Here is a 12,605-nt window from a genome sequence, read left to right as displayed (position 1 = left end):
ACCCAATGCAGCCAAAAAAAAAAAAAAAAAAAAAAAAAATGCCTTCATCTGAAAGTAGTTGCAATAAATTAATGTCAGATTATTTTCAGTTACTTTAAGTCAGATTCTACTCCCTTAACCTTCTACTACTTTTAAAAAGCAGGGCTTTAATTGGGCAAGCTTTCAAAAGCACTCATGTTTATTAGGCAGCAAAGGAAAATTATATTTCTTTCAGCATCTTGACTTTTACACCTTAAAGCCAATCAATGAATGCCCATTAGTCATCTTGTCAAAGAAAAACATACATTAAAAGAATTTGTTTTGATTTATTAAATTTCCATTTGTCAGTGTTTTTTCAAAAGCAGAGTGTTGCTGTCTTTAGGAAAGCACACTGAGCTGGGAAAAAGAATAACGTGGAAGAGTCATGACAACGTAGACTTTTCTAAACAGATGTATTAAAAATACTGCAGTGTTAAGGGGACTGGACTCACAGTGTTTGTCATGAGAGGGGGGCTTCCTACAAGACTGAGAGGTTAAGGAGGGTTTTGAGGCGAGATTCTTACGTGTCATCAATGCTGCAGCCATGATGGGCTGATGGACATGGCTGGCGAGTCCTCTCATTTGCATGATTTGCTCACAGCAGTGTCCGTAGTTGCCTGAACTTAGGGAGCCTTGACCACCAGTCACACGTTCAGATTCAGGAAACAGGCAGTTTTCCCTTCCAGTCTCGTCTTAGTCACTGATCAACTGGGAAACTTTGGACAAGCCCCTGAACCTCTCTGCACCTGGTTCCTCTGTTGTAAAATGCAGGGGGTCTCAGGCTTGATGGGGGATCCGAATCACGTGGAGGACCTGCTCTGCAGAGCACAGGGAGCGTGCTGGGCCCCCCACCAGGATTTCTGAGTTGGCAGGTCTGCAGTGGGGCCTGAAAAATGTGCATTTCTAACAAGTTCCCAGGTGATGCCGATACTGCTGGTTGGGAACCTCACTTTGAGAGACCCACGTGTGCACAGCCCTTTGCGCGGTGGACTCGCTCTGATTGCTTTAAAAAATCTACTGTTTGATGAGGCTGGAGATACAGCTCTGGGGAAAAACAGTTCTCCTTCTGCATCCGGGGCAGGGGCGGAGGGGCACAGTTAAGGGCACCGGGTGAATCACCCATCTGCAGGTGTCTCCCTTTAAGGGCAGGTGACAAAAAGAGCCCCAGGATGGATGCTGTGGGCTCCAAGGGAGGAAGAACCCACAGGGGCAGTTCGAAGTCCCTGAAACCTAGGGCATCCTAGCCCGGATTTCGGTTACAGTGAAGAGAGATGCCCTCATACTATTTTTCTTCTCTCAGTCACCTTTTTGGAGAATTAGATGTATAAAGGTCAATGCTGAGTGGCAATTACAGGATCAAACACTTTCTGACTGGGGCAGACAATTGGACAAGTCATGCTGTACTCCCACTTTGATGATGGAGTCCGGTTATTAATTTCGATAAGCGCTTTTTACCACGCCCTGGCAGGGTGGCCATGTTGGTCCTGCAATGCGCTGGGTCCAACAAGCTGGAGCGAGGCCTGGGTACCTGCCAGCCTCTCTCACGGTCATTAGCTCTTTTAATCAGACCCGATCCCATGAGCTACCAATGAGGAAAAGAGTCCTAAGAGAAACTGAAAAATGTGTTCAAAGTCTCACAGCTAGTAACAAAAAAACCAGAGTCAGGGATTAAACGGAGGTCTCCTGTTTCAAGCCCGAGTTCCCAGCCGCTTCCTAGTGCATCACTGGGGTCCTCGACCTCCTACAGATGCCTGCCCTGAGCTGTGGTGTGCCCAACCAGGCTGGCATTGGCGGCTTTGCTTCTAAACATTTGATTATGCATGACCTATTTTTCACCCTTTGGCAAAGTATGATTTCTTTAGGGGAAGAAAGAAACCAAAACTTTTGAGTTGGATTTACAAGAACACAGTTTTCCAGGTCTTCTCTCTTCAAAAATGCATCGACACTGGCTTTGGGCCCTCTTTTTTTCTTTTTTCTTTTGATGTGGACCATTTTAAAGTCTTTATTGAATTTGTTACAATATTGCTTCTGTTTTATGTTTTGGTTTTTTGGCCGCGAGGCCTTAGTTCTCCGACCAGGGATCGAACCCGCACCCCCGGCATTGGAAGGCGAAGTCCTAACCACTGGACCACCAGGGAAGTCCCCGTGCCTTCTTAAGTCTCCTCAGACATAACAGGCAGCTCGTGGGGCTTTGGTGGCTTCTCTCGTTAGTTCAAACTATTGTGAGGCTGATGTACCTAGTTCCCAATTATTCGGTGCCTCGTAGCTCTACCGACGTATTACAGTAGATCAGAGTATGCGGACGGAGTGTGTGCCGCTGCTAGTAGCAATATTTTTTCCCTGCAAATGTTCCCTAGAGATGCCAAAATGAAAATAGACCACGTGACACAGTGAAGCATACCGTCTTTCTTTCCAGGGAGTTGCATAATCAACGATCGGCATCACAAACTTTGTCCCGATCTGATTTACCCAAGGGGAGTTCAATCTCTGCTTCCGGAACAACTGTCCATGGGAGAATCAGTGGAAAACCAACTCAGTTCTGGAGCAAACCGCAGGAGAAAGAAGAAGAGGGCAGGGCGGGGGCGGGGAAGATACAGACTATCAACCAAAGTACATAAAACTTTTAATGAATTAACCTTACAAAAGACAATGGCATCAAAACATCAGACGTGTTTGGTACAAAACTAGTCCTAGGTTGTAAGAACTAATTCTGGTGATGGATGGTGACGTGCTGCCGGCACGAGACACGACAGAGCAAGGTGACGGAGCCACGGATCCCAGCTGGGCCGAGGACAGTCACCGAAATGAGACACGTGGGTGAACACGGATTCCATGTGGGGTGACAGGATCAACTTAGTCACAAATACTGTGTGTTTTAGTGTCAGACTAGCGGATGCGGTTGGCGAGCTACCATATTTTTCCAGAAAAGAACATGCACCGGAAGATAATATACACCCCCTAGTTTTATTGCCTTAAGAATTTTTGTCTGGTTCGCCTCTCATCTCTGTCAGTTTCTCTGAAGGCTTTTCCGCTGTAATGCGCACTCCTTTTCCTTCTTCTCAGGAGTAAGCACGGTGCAAGTGGCAGGGCGATCTTGGCACACGTCAGACACCACACGGCAGGCCCCCGGGTCACAGGAATGAGTCTACAGAGGCTCCAGAGAACAGAACAGAGCACACACATCACAAACGAGGGACAGAAGTGGCAGTCAGAAAGTGCACTGTTGTCTTCCTGAAAATACAGTCTTCTTGCCAACACCGAGGCGACGCTTCAGGATGCCAGGTTGCTCTGGGAAAGGGACCGTGACATCTCTGTGTTCACAAAGTACGTCTTCAGGTCCCCCTTTCCTTTCACGTTGATTATTCCTCGACATGTGCACGTGTATCCCAGGGTCTGCAGAATGAGGCTCGTCTCCTCAGTAACCTGGAAGCACAGTGACAGATGAAGACGGGCTTAGTGCCAATGCGGACACGGCCCTTTCAAAGGGCATTTGAGTACAAGAATAAAGAGCCCCCAAACGTTCATGGTCTTTGACCCATTCATCCTACTCCTGAGAAATCAGAAGAGAGAATAATCCATGAGAGGAAGAGCTTTCTAAGGACAATGTTTAATTCAGTGCTGAGAAAGTGAAAAACTGGAAACAACCTAAGATTCAAGTAATCTCCAGGGTTAAGTAAACTACGATGCTATCGTGCTCGCTTCGGCAGCACATATGCTAAAACTGGAACGATACAGAGAAGATTAGCGTGGCCCCCGCGCAAGGATGACACGCAAATTCGTGAAGCGTTCCATGTTTTTGAGAGTTGAACTTGGGCCGAACATGCAGTAAGCATTTATTTAAAAATGACTATTGACTACTGTTATTATTTACAGACATCAGTTACAATTTATAGAACTGAAAAATAATGACATGTTTAATTTTAATGATTTTAAAATAAAATTCAGATTTATGGTGTCCTGAAAAAAACAACAAAAACAAAACTACGACGCTATCATGATCAATGTCACGGATCAGACGATGAAATTATGTCGAACTATTTCACCCCCCAAAAGAGAATTAAGCCTGGATCCACGCCATGATTTTAACCACGTGAAGATTATGCTTTCACATGTAAGAGACCTGGAAAAGAAGTAAACCTATGCTGAAGTGGTGGGATTTTGGATGATGTTTATAAATTGTTATTAATGTCATTTCAAAAAATAATAAATATTAATGATAGATTTTAAATAGATAAGAGAAAACACACGAGAAGCAGCACAGTCGACTCTGCAAATGGCCACGTGTTTCAGGTTTAATACACGTGAATAAAATGACCTAAAACTGAAAGAACATTAGGAATCCGCACCAGCCTGAGGGCGGACAGGATGCTCTGAGTCCGGTCTGGAAAGTTTCCCCACCTCATTGGATTGACTCGGGATGCTGGAAGGAGTGACCCCTCCGGGGCGGCCTGTCAATGTGACGGGACTCCTGATTTGCTGCCACTGCACCACGAGGTGAGGACCCCATCTCTGCACTACGTCCTGGTCCTGCTGGGTCAGTGGGCAGGGAAACCTGCTGGGTAGGACGGATCCTCTCTCCGAGGGGAGGGGGGGTGGGTTGTACTGTCTTCAGCTTGAGCACGTGCCGTGCTCTCGAGAGAGACCACGCCTAGGACCGAGGGCCGGGGTCTGATGCTTGCGTGTCAGAAGAACCTCCTGCAAAAGGCATCCTCTCAAGCAGAGAACGTGTGAGGTACACAGACTGGGCTACAAACAAGACCTCAGCTTCTGAGGTGAGGGACCACCCATCAGACACGTGGTCCCCCAGCCAGGCCCCCCAGGAGGTATCTGGGACTTGAGCAGAGAGGGAGGGAGCTATTTTCCCAGAAATCCCTGGTAACACTGCTCTGGAACCATGTGAAACAGCAGATGCAGAGGAGGGATTTCATCCCACTTCATCAGAGGAAACGGCCATGGGACCTGTAGGGCCCGGCCACCTTGGGTATGTGGGTGACACACGTGTGCCGGGCAGGCCACACCACAATTCTGGTTCTGGTGTGGACACCGCCGGGGGGCCGTGTGGTGTTGGGACAGCAGCAGGGGCAATGAGCCAGCCCCTTGGTGGCTGAGAGGGGCCTGGAGGATGGACGCTGCCATGGGGCACAGGTGGCAGCACATCAAAACCACAGGAGGGCTGGGCTTCTAGAACCCAGGACAGCATCCAGGGGGCCCCAGAAGCAAGGCTGAAGTGTGTGTTGTGACGATCTCAAGGGCAGGCTGTGGGCAAGAGCTAGAAAGATCAATCTGTCTTCTGCACTGTGACCCAGTGGCTGGCCCCTAGCAAAGGGGCCAAAGCGTGGGTCTTTCTGAGCAGAGCAGGAAGGAAAAGGGGGATGCAAAGGCCAGATGCTCATGTCCTGCCCTCCCCTGGCTGGGCCCAAGTCCCGGAGGAGGAGGACAGGTGTAGCTCGGGAACATTAGATAAGAACTGAAAAAGTATGGACATAGTCAAGAAAATCAGATGACAAATACATTCTCCTGATTAGAGTTCTTAGGGGCAATCAGAATTAGAGATTGCTGCAGACATTTGGCTTCCGGTCTTCCACGCAGTGAGCAAACGCGTCGTTTGGCGCCTTGGAGGTTAGTTTTGCAGCTGAGGCTGGTGCAGAGCGGCACGCCCTTGGCATGCTTGAGTGGCCGCTGGAATCTGTACCACCAAGCACACAACTACCGTGACGTTCAGAGGGAGCCATCAACCTAATTAACTCCAGCTATGATTCCTCCAAGCCCAGGGGAAGCCTGGCTGGGGGATGAGGGGTTTCCTATGCTGTTCTTGGGGCATAGGAAGCATGGTGGGAGTGTAATCCTCTTTAAGAAGAAGAACTTGTCCTTCAGGCCCAGGGGAAGCTTTAAATATCCTCAGCATCATTTTCAATTTTCCCTGGCATCTCACTACTGTTTTTTTTTCGCACATAAATGGAAATGAGAGGCTAGTGGAGCTGGGGTGAGCTCTGCCCTCCGGAGAGGAAAACCTACCCAGACGCGGACCCTCCAGCCGCTGAGCTGAGTGAACACGCAGGCCTGCGGAAGGCATCCCTCACTCTGGACGGGCTGAAACCTGTCTTGTTCCCTCCCCGGGCTCAGAGAAAGCGCGCAGAGACGGTCCAGGTTGGCCGCACGGCACTAAGTCACACGGGCTTTTATGAGGCCCAGTTTCCTCTTAGAGACACACGTGATCATTGTCAACATTGACCTGTAGGGGACTTACGGTCTCCGGGAGGGCACGTTCCCCCGACCGGCCTCTCTCAGATTGCTTTTGCTACTTATCCTAAGTGCTTGAAAACTGCTTGGAGAGTCGTGAAGCACGCGGAGCTACCGTCCATCTTCCGAACGTTCCTGGTGTGTGGTGGAGGCCTGGGTCGGCCCACGGGTGGGCAGACGTGTTCCTGGTAGCAGCCTGCCTCTCTCCCCACCAAGCAGAAGCCCCGGGCTGCCCGGGATCGCTGGAGCATCCCTGGGCACGGGGAGCGGCCAGCCATGTACAGACAGAAAGCCCTCGTCAGGGGAGCCCCATTTTTGCTGAGAGCTTGGTCTGGGGTGGATCCCGTGAGAATAGCCAGCTCTCTTTTTCCTCGGCAGTGGCCAATTTGGCCGGGAAGGCGTGGGATATTTCCTCTCCTCCTCCACACTCCTCTTTTTCTCTCTCTCTCTTCTCTTTGCTGGACGGTTGCTAACTTTTCAGCAACCGCTGACTCATATTCTGACTGCAAGGCGGACACGTAGAGGTCACGTGTGTCACCTTCCATCTAAAGGTCAAGCTCCGCCTGAGAAAGGCCACAGAGACGGGGTCCTCTCGGAGGAACGAGGTGGAGTCAGGCTGAAAGCAAGCGAGCTACGCAGGGGCTTCACGAAAAGCCCCTTCTAGGTGATGCTGGAGCTGACAGCTTCCTGCAGAGGTTAACAACGGACTCCAGTGTCCATCGTACTTTTGGGAGGCAGGGTTATTTGAGGATTTCCGCCAAGCTGAGGCGCGGAACAGGGGCTCAGGGAATTCTCTGAAGAGGACAAAAAACTGATAAAACCTATTATTTGTGTCCAGTGATTTTCATACAAACTTGCCATTTGGCAGGAACTTATCTTCCAGAAGACAACAAAGCTGGGGTGAAATGTGGAACCACTGCTTTTTGAGGGCGAGGAAAACAGCAAGTTCCACATAGACACACAGGCACGCGCGCGCACACACACACAAATACACACACACATCCTTCTCGTTCGGAGAGTGAGCCTCTCATTGTAGGTGCTGGTGCTGCGGCCCAAGCAGGTGTGCGCAGTCACCACTGCTTTTAACTTGTCAGATCTTGGAATTCTCCCCCTTGGGTGGATTCCAGAGCTTTCCGGTCATTTCCAGATATCCGAATCCCATGCTAGTCTGATCCAGTACTGTCATTTCACCTCACTCCATTTCATCTCTTCCTCTCCGCGGTTGGCCCCTTCACTCATCCTCCAAGTTCAGCCCCCGGGGACAGGAAGGCAGGTGGTCACGTCTGGTCTGGGTTATACCAAGGAGAAGGGCACCCCTGCCGCCCCTCCCATCAGGTGGTTGCACTGCCCTGTTGGTCGCTGTGATCACCCATTTTCCCAAATGCAATAACCTTCATACTATTTCACAATTTTTATGGTTCACAGTTAATGCAGAAACGAATTAGTATTTCCCCAATAAAAAGTTTAACTAAATTACAAAGTTTACTTTCTTCCCCCTGTTTTAATATATTACCCTTAGTATATACTTATTCATGGTTCCCAAGAGGACAGACAGTGGATAACGACAGAGCAGACTAAATTACCTGGATTTTGTCCAGGACCCCGGTGCTGTCCATCCTACTGGCCACATTCACGGTGTTGCCCCAGATATCGTACTGTGGCTTCTGAGCTCCGATCACGCCGGCTATTACAGGGCCATGGTTAATACCTGTGACACACCAGAACCAGCTGAGCACGATTTGAATCATGAACTTGACAGTGTAAGCAACTGTCTCAAACAGGAAAGTTTTACAAGACCATTCCTGAACTACCATTACGCAGCAAACATTCGCCCAACTCATGGAACTCTAAAACAAAGAACCATGATTCCTCTAACTTCATCATCTCAAAAACAGTAAAATGTTTGTCTTTCTTCCTCTTCTTGATTCGCGCTCATACGTCTATTTATCATTATTCCGTAATAGCGTAAAATTGGTATACTTTATAAAACTCAACATTATAATTGTTTTTCTATGATGCCACGTAATCTTAGACAAGAGATGATTATCTTGTTTTCCAATAGTTTTGTGGTTAATTACTTCTGAAATGCACCTATTTTAAATTTAACCGGCCACAGCGAGTCTGTGAACTCTATTTATTGGCCGTCCTGCCGCTGGTGGGCTTCTGGGTTCCCTCTAATGTTTTGCTTAAACCACCACCAGCCCCTTGACACGTGTGCTACATTTTCTACCTGCCGTGTACTATTCTGTGAGCTTGACATGTACAAGCTTCTAATTCTCACAGACCCCTGCCTGGGGTCTTCCCCCACCCCCAGTGTAGCAAGTAGGACGATTCCTTGTCCCAAGAACTCAGTTCAGACACACGGACCCACAGTTGTTATGGGCGTCGCAGGGAGGTAGGCCACAGAAATAGAAGCAGAGGTATTGACACTGGTTGATTTTTTTCCCCCCCTATATTTTCTCCTGGATCTAAGACCCCCTCCTCCCCAGCCTTACTGCAGTAATCAAATCGTATGGATTAATGAGGGTGTTTCTGAGAGATTTCACTTCCCACTACTGAACTGCTTCGTGTACAAGTCCAGTTATAGATCGGAGGCAAAGCCTCCCCTTTGCAATGGAAAGGGGGGCAGGCAACACAGCACAAACGTTGTTCCACAAAATCCCTGAAGGTACGCAAGAGTGAGAAAGAAGTTCTCCTTTGCTTTTGTGGAGTATTCAGTAAAACTCAAATCTCTGTTTCAGACATCCCAAATAATTTATTCCTGCTGCTGGCCGGTGATCTCAGACGCCACTGCCCTCAGCTGCCCTGAGGCTCTGAGTCTTGCTTGGTCAGTGGCTCTGGGCCAGGGCAGAGAGCCTGGGCCGATGTTGCTGGCAGCGGAGTGATCTCTGCTGAAGCGCAGGAGTGTGCTTGATTTGTGGTTCCCACTCACTGACCGACTCTACAGCTTGACACGTGGAAAAGGACATTAGGAGCAAATTTGGCTCTTACTATTATCATGATTTTGTAGGGGCTAATATTACCCTTCTGAGTTCCTACCGTGAACCGCCACTGGATGGCACTATGTCCAAAGATGGGGCTGGGAAGCGGCCCTTGGGAGAGACGGAGGGTTTGGGGAAAGGCAAGCTCAGAGGCCACGGAAACACTGAGCTGGGCTTCCGCAGAAATCTAAAAGAGCTGGTGTGTGGGGTGAGTGTATAGATATTAATAGTTATTCAATAATCAGTGTAAAGTAAGCACTCAATAAGTACCTACTGAAGGAAGTCCATTGACTTGCTCACATTAATCTGGAAAATATTGTTATGGTCCAGACCAAGAACCCTGGGCTTTTGATGTAACAGATATGACTAGCAAAGAATTGTCCCGTTCCCCCTCGCAGTGAAGGGCAATATTGTTTTGGTCCATACATATTTGACAACAGATGGAGTGGGAGGCTGGGCTCAGCAGATGTAAGCTTTTCTATGTAGAATGGATAAACCACAAGGTCCTACTGTATAGCACAGAGAACTATATTCAATATCCTATGGTAAAGCATAATGGAAAAGAATATTAAAAAAAGACTGTATATATGTGTATAACTGCATCACTTTGCTGTACAGCAGAAATTAACACAACATTGTAAATCAACTGTACTTCAATTAAAAGAAAAAAGACCATTTGACAGGGGTCATTCTGCCATGCAATTGATTTCTTTTTTTAAGGAGCATATTATGAAAGTTTGAGGAGCCCATTTTCCAAGCTGTTAAAGCAATGAAAAGCTCCAGGTGAAAGGGCCACCTCCACGTTTGATGGGGGCAGCTTCCTGCCCACCTGGCCCTTCTCATCTTTGTACGGGTGGAGCCAGATAAAGGTCCACTGGGCACACAGATGAGAAGGTCTAAATAAAAATGTGTTCAGATGCTGACAATAAGACATACATACAGTGAAGAGAATCCCATTTGCTCAAGAAATGTATAATATTTCTGGGTTTTACAGTTCAGAACATATGAACACCAAAGGAAGAAAACAGCCCCAAATATTGGGATTTTTTTAAAAGTTGAAATCTGTATGCAAGAGAGGTGAAAAGCCACTCAGATGGAATTTGTTAAAAGAGCTACTCTTATATGGACTTGCTTTCAGAAGCAGCAAAATACGTTGCCAAGAACAGCATAAAATGGTCAAAGAAGCTCTTACAAATCACAAATGGCTGCAAGTGACCATGCAAACGTCACAAGGCGGTGTGTGCAGGCCTGAGGGTTTAAAACACACTTTTTTTTGGATAGACCTTTGTAAAAGGCAAGGGAGCATGAAACATGCTCAAGAATCAACTTAAAGCAAGGGAAGAACTTACTTGAATTTTTTTTTTTGGAAGAAAGTTGGCTTTGTCTCTGGTATTTGAACGTTCAATCTGAAAAGCTCCAGCTCTGTTAGAATTTAGGACACAGTTGGGGTTCTTATAGGTTGTGACCCCAGGAGTGTGGGACTATTCCAACAATTCCAAGATGCATTTTTAAAAAACAGTCTTACATCTTTGAAGTCTGGATGCATCTTATAGCCCGTAGTGGGTCCTACTCTCATAAAATGATGGAGGGGTTTACAGTCAAGCTTGCATCAGCTCCTGGCATGGCTGAAGGCTGCGCCTACCATGACCTGCAGAAATGACTGTGGCTGGAGAGACTGAAACCCAGCTCAGGGTCCACTTCTGAAACCAAGTGCTTGCAGCCTGCGTGCAACCAAAGCAGGTGTTTTTGTTGTTTGGGTTTTTTTTCTAATTTGCACAAAAGTGCCGCAGGAGCTCATAGCTGCCCTGGGCCCTTCCACCTGCCGTCCAGCCTTGCTGCTCTAACGCTGCATTTGTCATTGTACTGCTCCAACATTGCAAGGATGGCGACCTTTCCGTGAATCTGTTCCTGACGCCAAGCCTTCTCCACAACCCACCCCAGATCTGCACAACGTACCTACTCGTAACTTGAAGTCGTTGAAGGAGTGCTTGTTGATGGCGTCCAGTTTCCCCACCAGGGCGAATGCAAACTCCACCATGGTGCCGATGTGCATGTACTGCCTCTCGGGCTCCTGAAGGAAAACAAACACAGCAGGCGGGGGTGAGGACTCAGCAGGCGGGGAAAGGCTCCTTCGGTCACAGGATGCACACTCTTTCCTCTGGCCTCCTTGCGGGAGGGGGTGTTGTGGCTGAATTGTGTACCCCCAAAATCATATACTGAAGCCCTAACCCCCAGGACCTCAGAATGTGACTGTATTTGAAGACAGGGTCTTTAAAGAAGGAATTAAGATTAAATTAGGTCATTAGTGTGACCAATCTGGTATGACTGGTGTCCTTATAAGAGGAGGAGATTAGGACACAGACACACCAGAGAGACCATGTGAAGACACAGTGAGAAGGTGGCATTCTACAGGCCCAGGAGACAAGCCTCAGAAGAAACCTTCCCTGTCCGCTCCTTGATCTCAGACTTCCAGCCTCCAGAACCGTGAGAACATAAATGTCTGTTGTTTTAGCTGCCAGTCTGTGTTACTTTGTTATGGCAGCCTGAGCAGACTTATACAGGGGCTAACCATTTTCTGCCTTTACTGGTCCCTGGGTGGTTTATTATCCCTTGAGGAAGAGAGAGTTATCACCCGTATGGAGCTGAAGGAAAAGTCCAAGATTTCCAATGAAGGTAAGTGGAAATTTCTACTTCTTTTTACTATCAATTTGTATTTATGCTTCCTGTTACTAATTCACATTTACCATTAATTTGTTAACACCTATTCTGTTTGTATTTACTTTTGAAGTTCATCCTTTTGAAAATTCTATTTTTGGTTATATTCTAAAAATAGATTCTTTATTAGTATTTGTATATAACCTATAAAAATGTATTAATTTACACGTCCTGAAGGTCCCCCAGTTTTGTGGGGCATACTCGTATTTTATTATTTATTTATCTGCTTGCTTATTTATTAAATTAACTTTTATTGGAGCGGTTAGGTGCATGGGATAGTTTGGAACACAGCTTCGGAAGGCTGAACTGAAATGCAGCCCCAGAGCTGCCGTCAGGCTCTTGGTATGGACGTCCTCTCCGTCTTTCTTTGGTCTCCCTGGCTGGTTTGTGAGCTCCACAAGGGCAGAGACTATGTTCTGTTAACCTGTAGACACACACAACAGCCAAGTGCCTGGTGCAGAAGAAGCACTTAGTAAACGTCTATTGAGAGACTGCACTTCGGTTGACTGTCGGGGACCCGGGCGGGGCATGATGTCTGGGAGAAGCAGAGAGAGAGAGTCGTCAGCGGTGGTGGAAGGTCAAAGCCAGGGATGGTCTGTGGGGAGCACACGCCCAGAGGAATCATTCACGTGTCCACTGCAGTGGGCGATG

General features: G+C 47.7%; 1 protein-coding gene across 2 annotated transcripts in view; it reads right to left on the bottom strand.

Annotated features, from left to right (window-relative positions):
* Positions 1 to 2,624: 2,624 nt before the first annotated feature.
* The window catches only part of ADCY2 (adenylate cyclase 2), a 433,285-nt gene continuing 423,304 nt past the window's right edge, over positions 2,625 to 12,605 (bottom strand). For both annotated transcript variants that reach the window (XM_082380318.1, XM_082380317.1), the window contains exons 23-25: positions 11,196 to 11,310; positions 7,842 to 7,966; positions 2,625 to 3,441 (exon numbers count right to left, since the gene is read on the bottom strand). In XM_082380318.1, the coding sequence (XP_082236444.1) occupies positions 3,289 to 3,441; positions 7,842 to 7,966; positions 11,196 to 11,310 (393 nt within the window). In that variant the 3' untranslated portion in view covers positions 2,625 to 3,288. The remainder of the gene's footprint in view (positions 3,442 to 7,841; positions 7,967 to 11,195; positions 11,311 to 12,605) is intronic.

Source organism: Balaenoptera borealis, assembly GCF_965194805.1.
Source record: "Balaenoptera borealis genome assembly, chromosome: 2".
In the NCBI taxonomy this organism is placed as follows: domain Eukaryota; kingdom Metazoa; phylum Chordata; class Mammalia; order Artiodactyla; family Balaenopteridae; genus Balaenoptera; species Balaenoptera borealis.
This window is presented reverse-complemented; position numbering and strand designations above follow the sequence as displayed.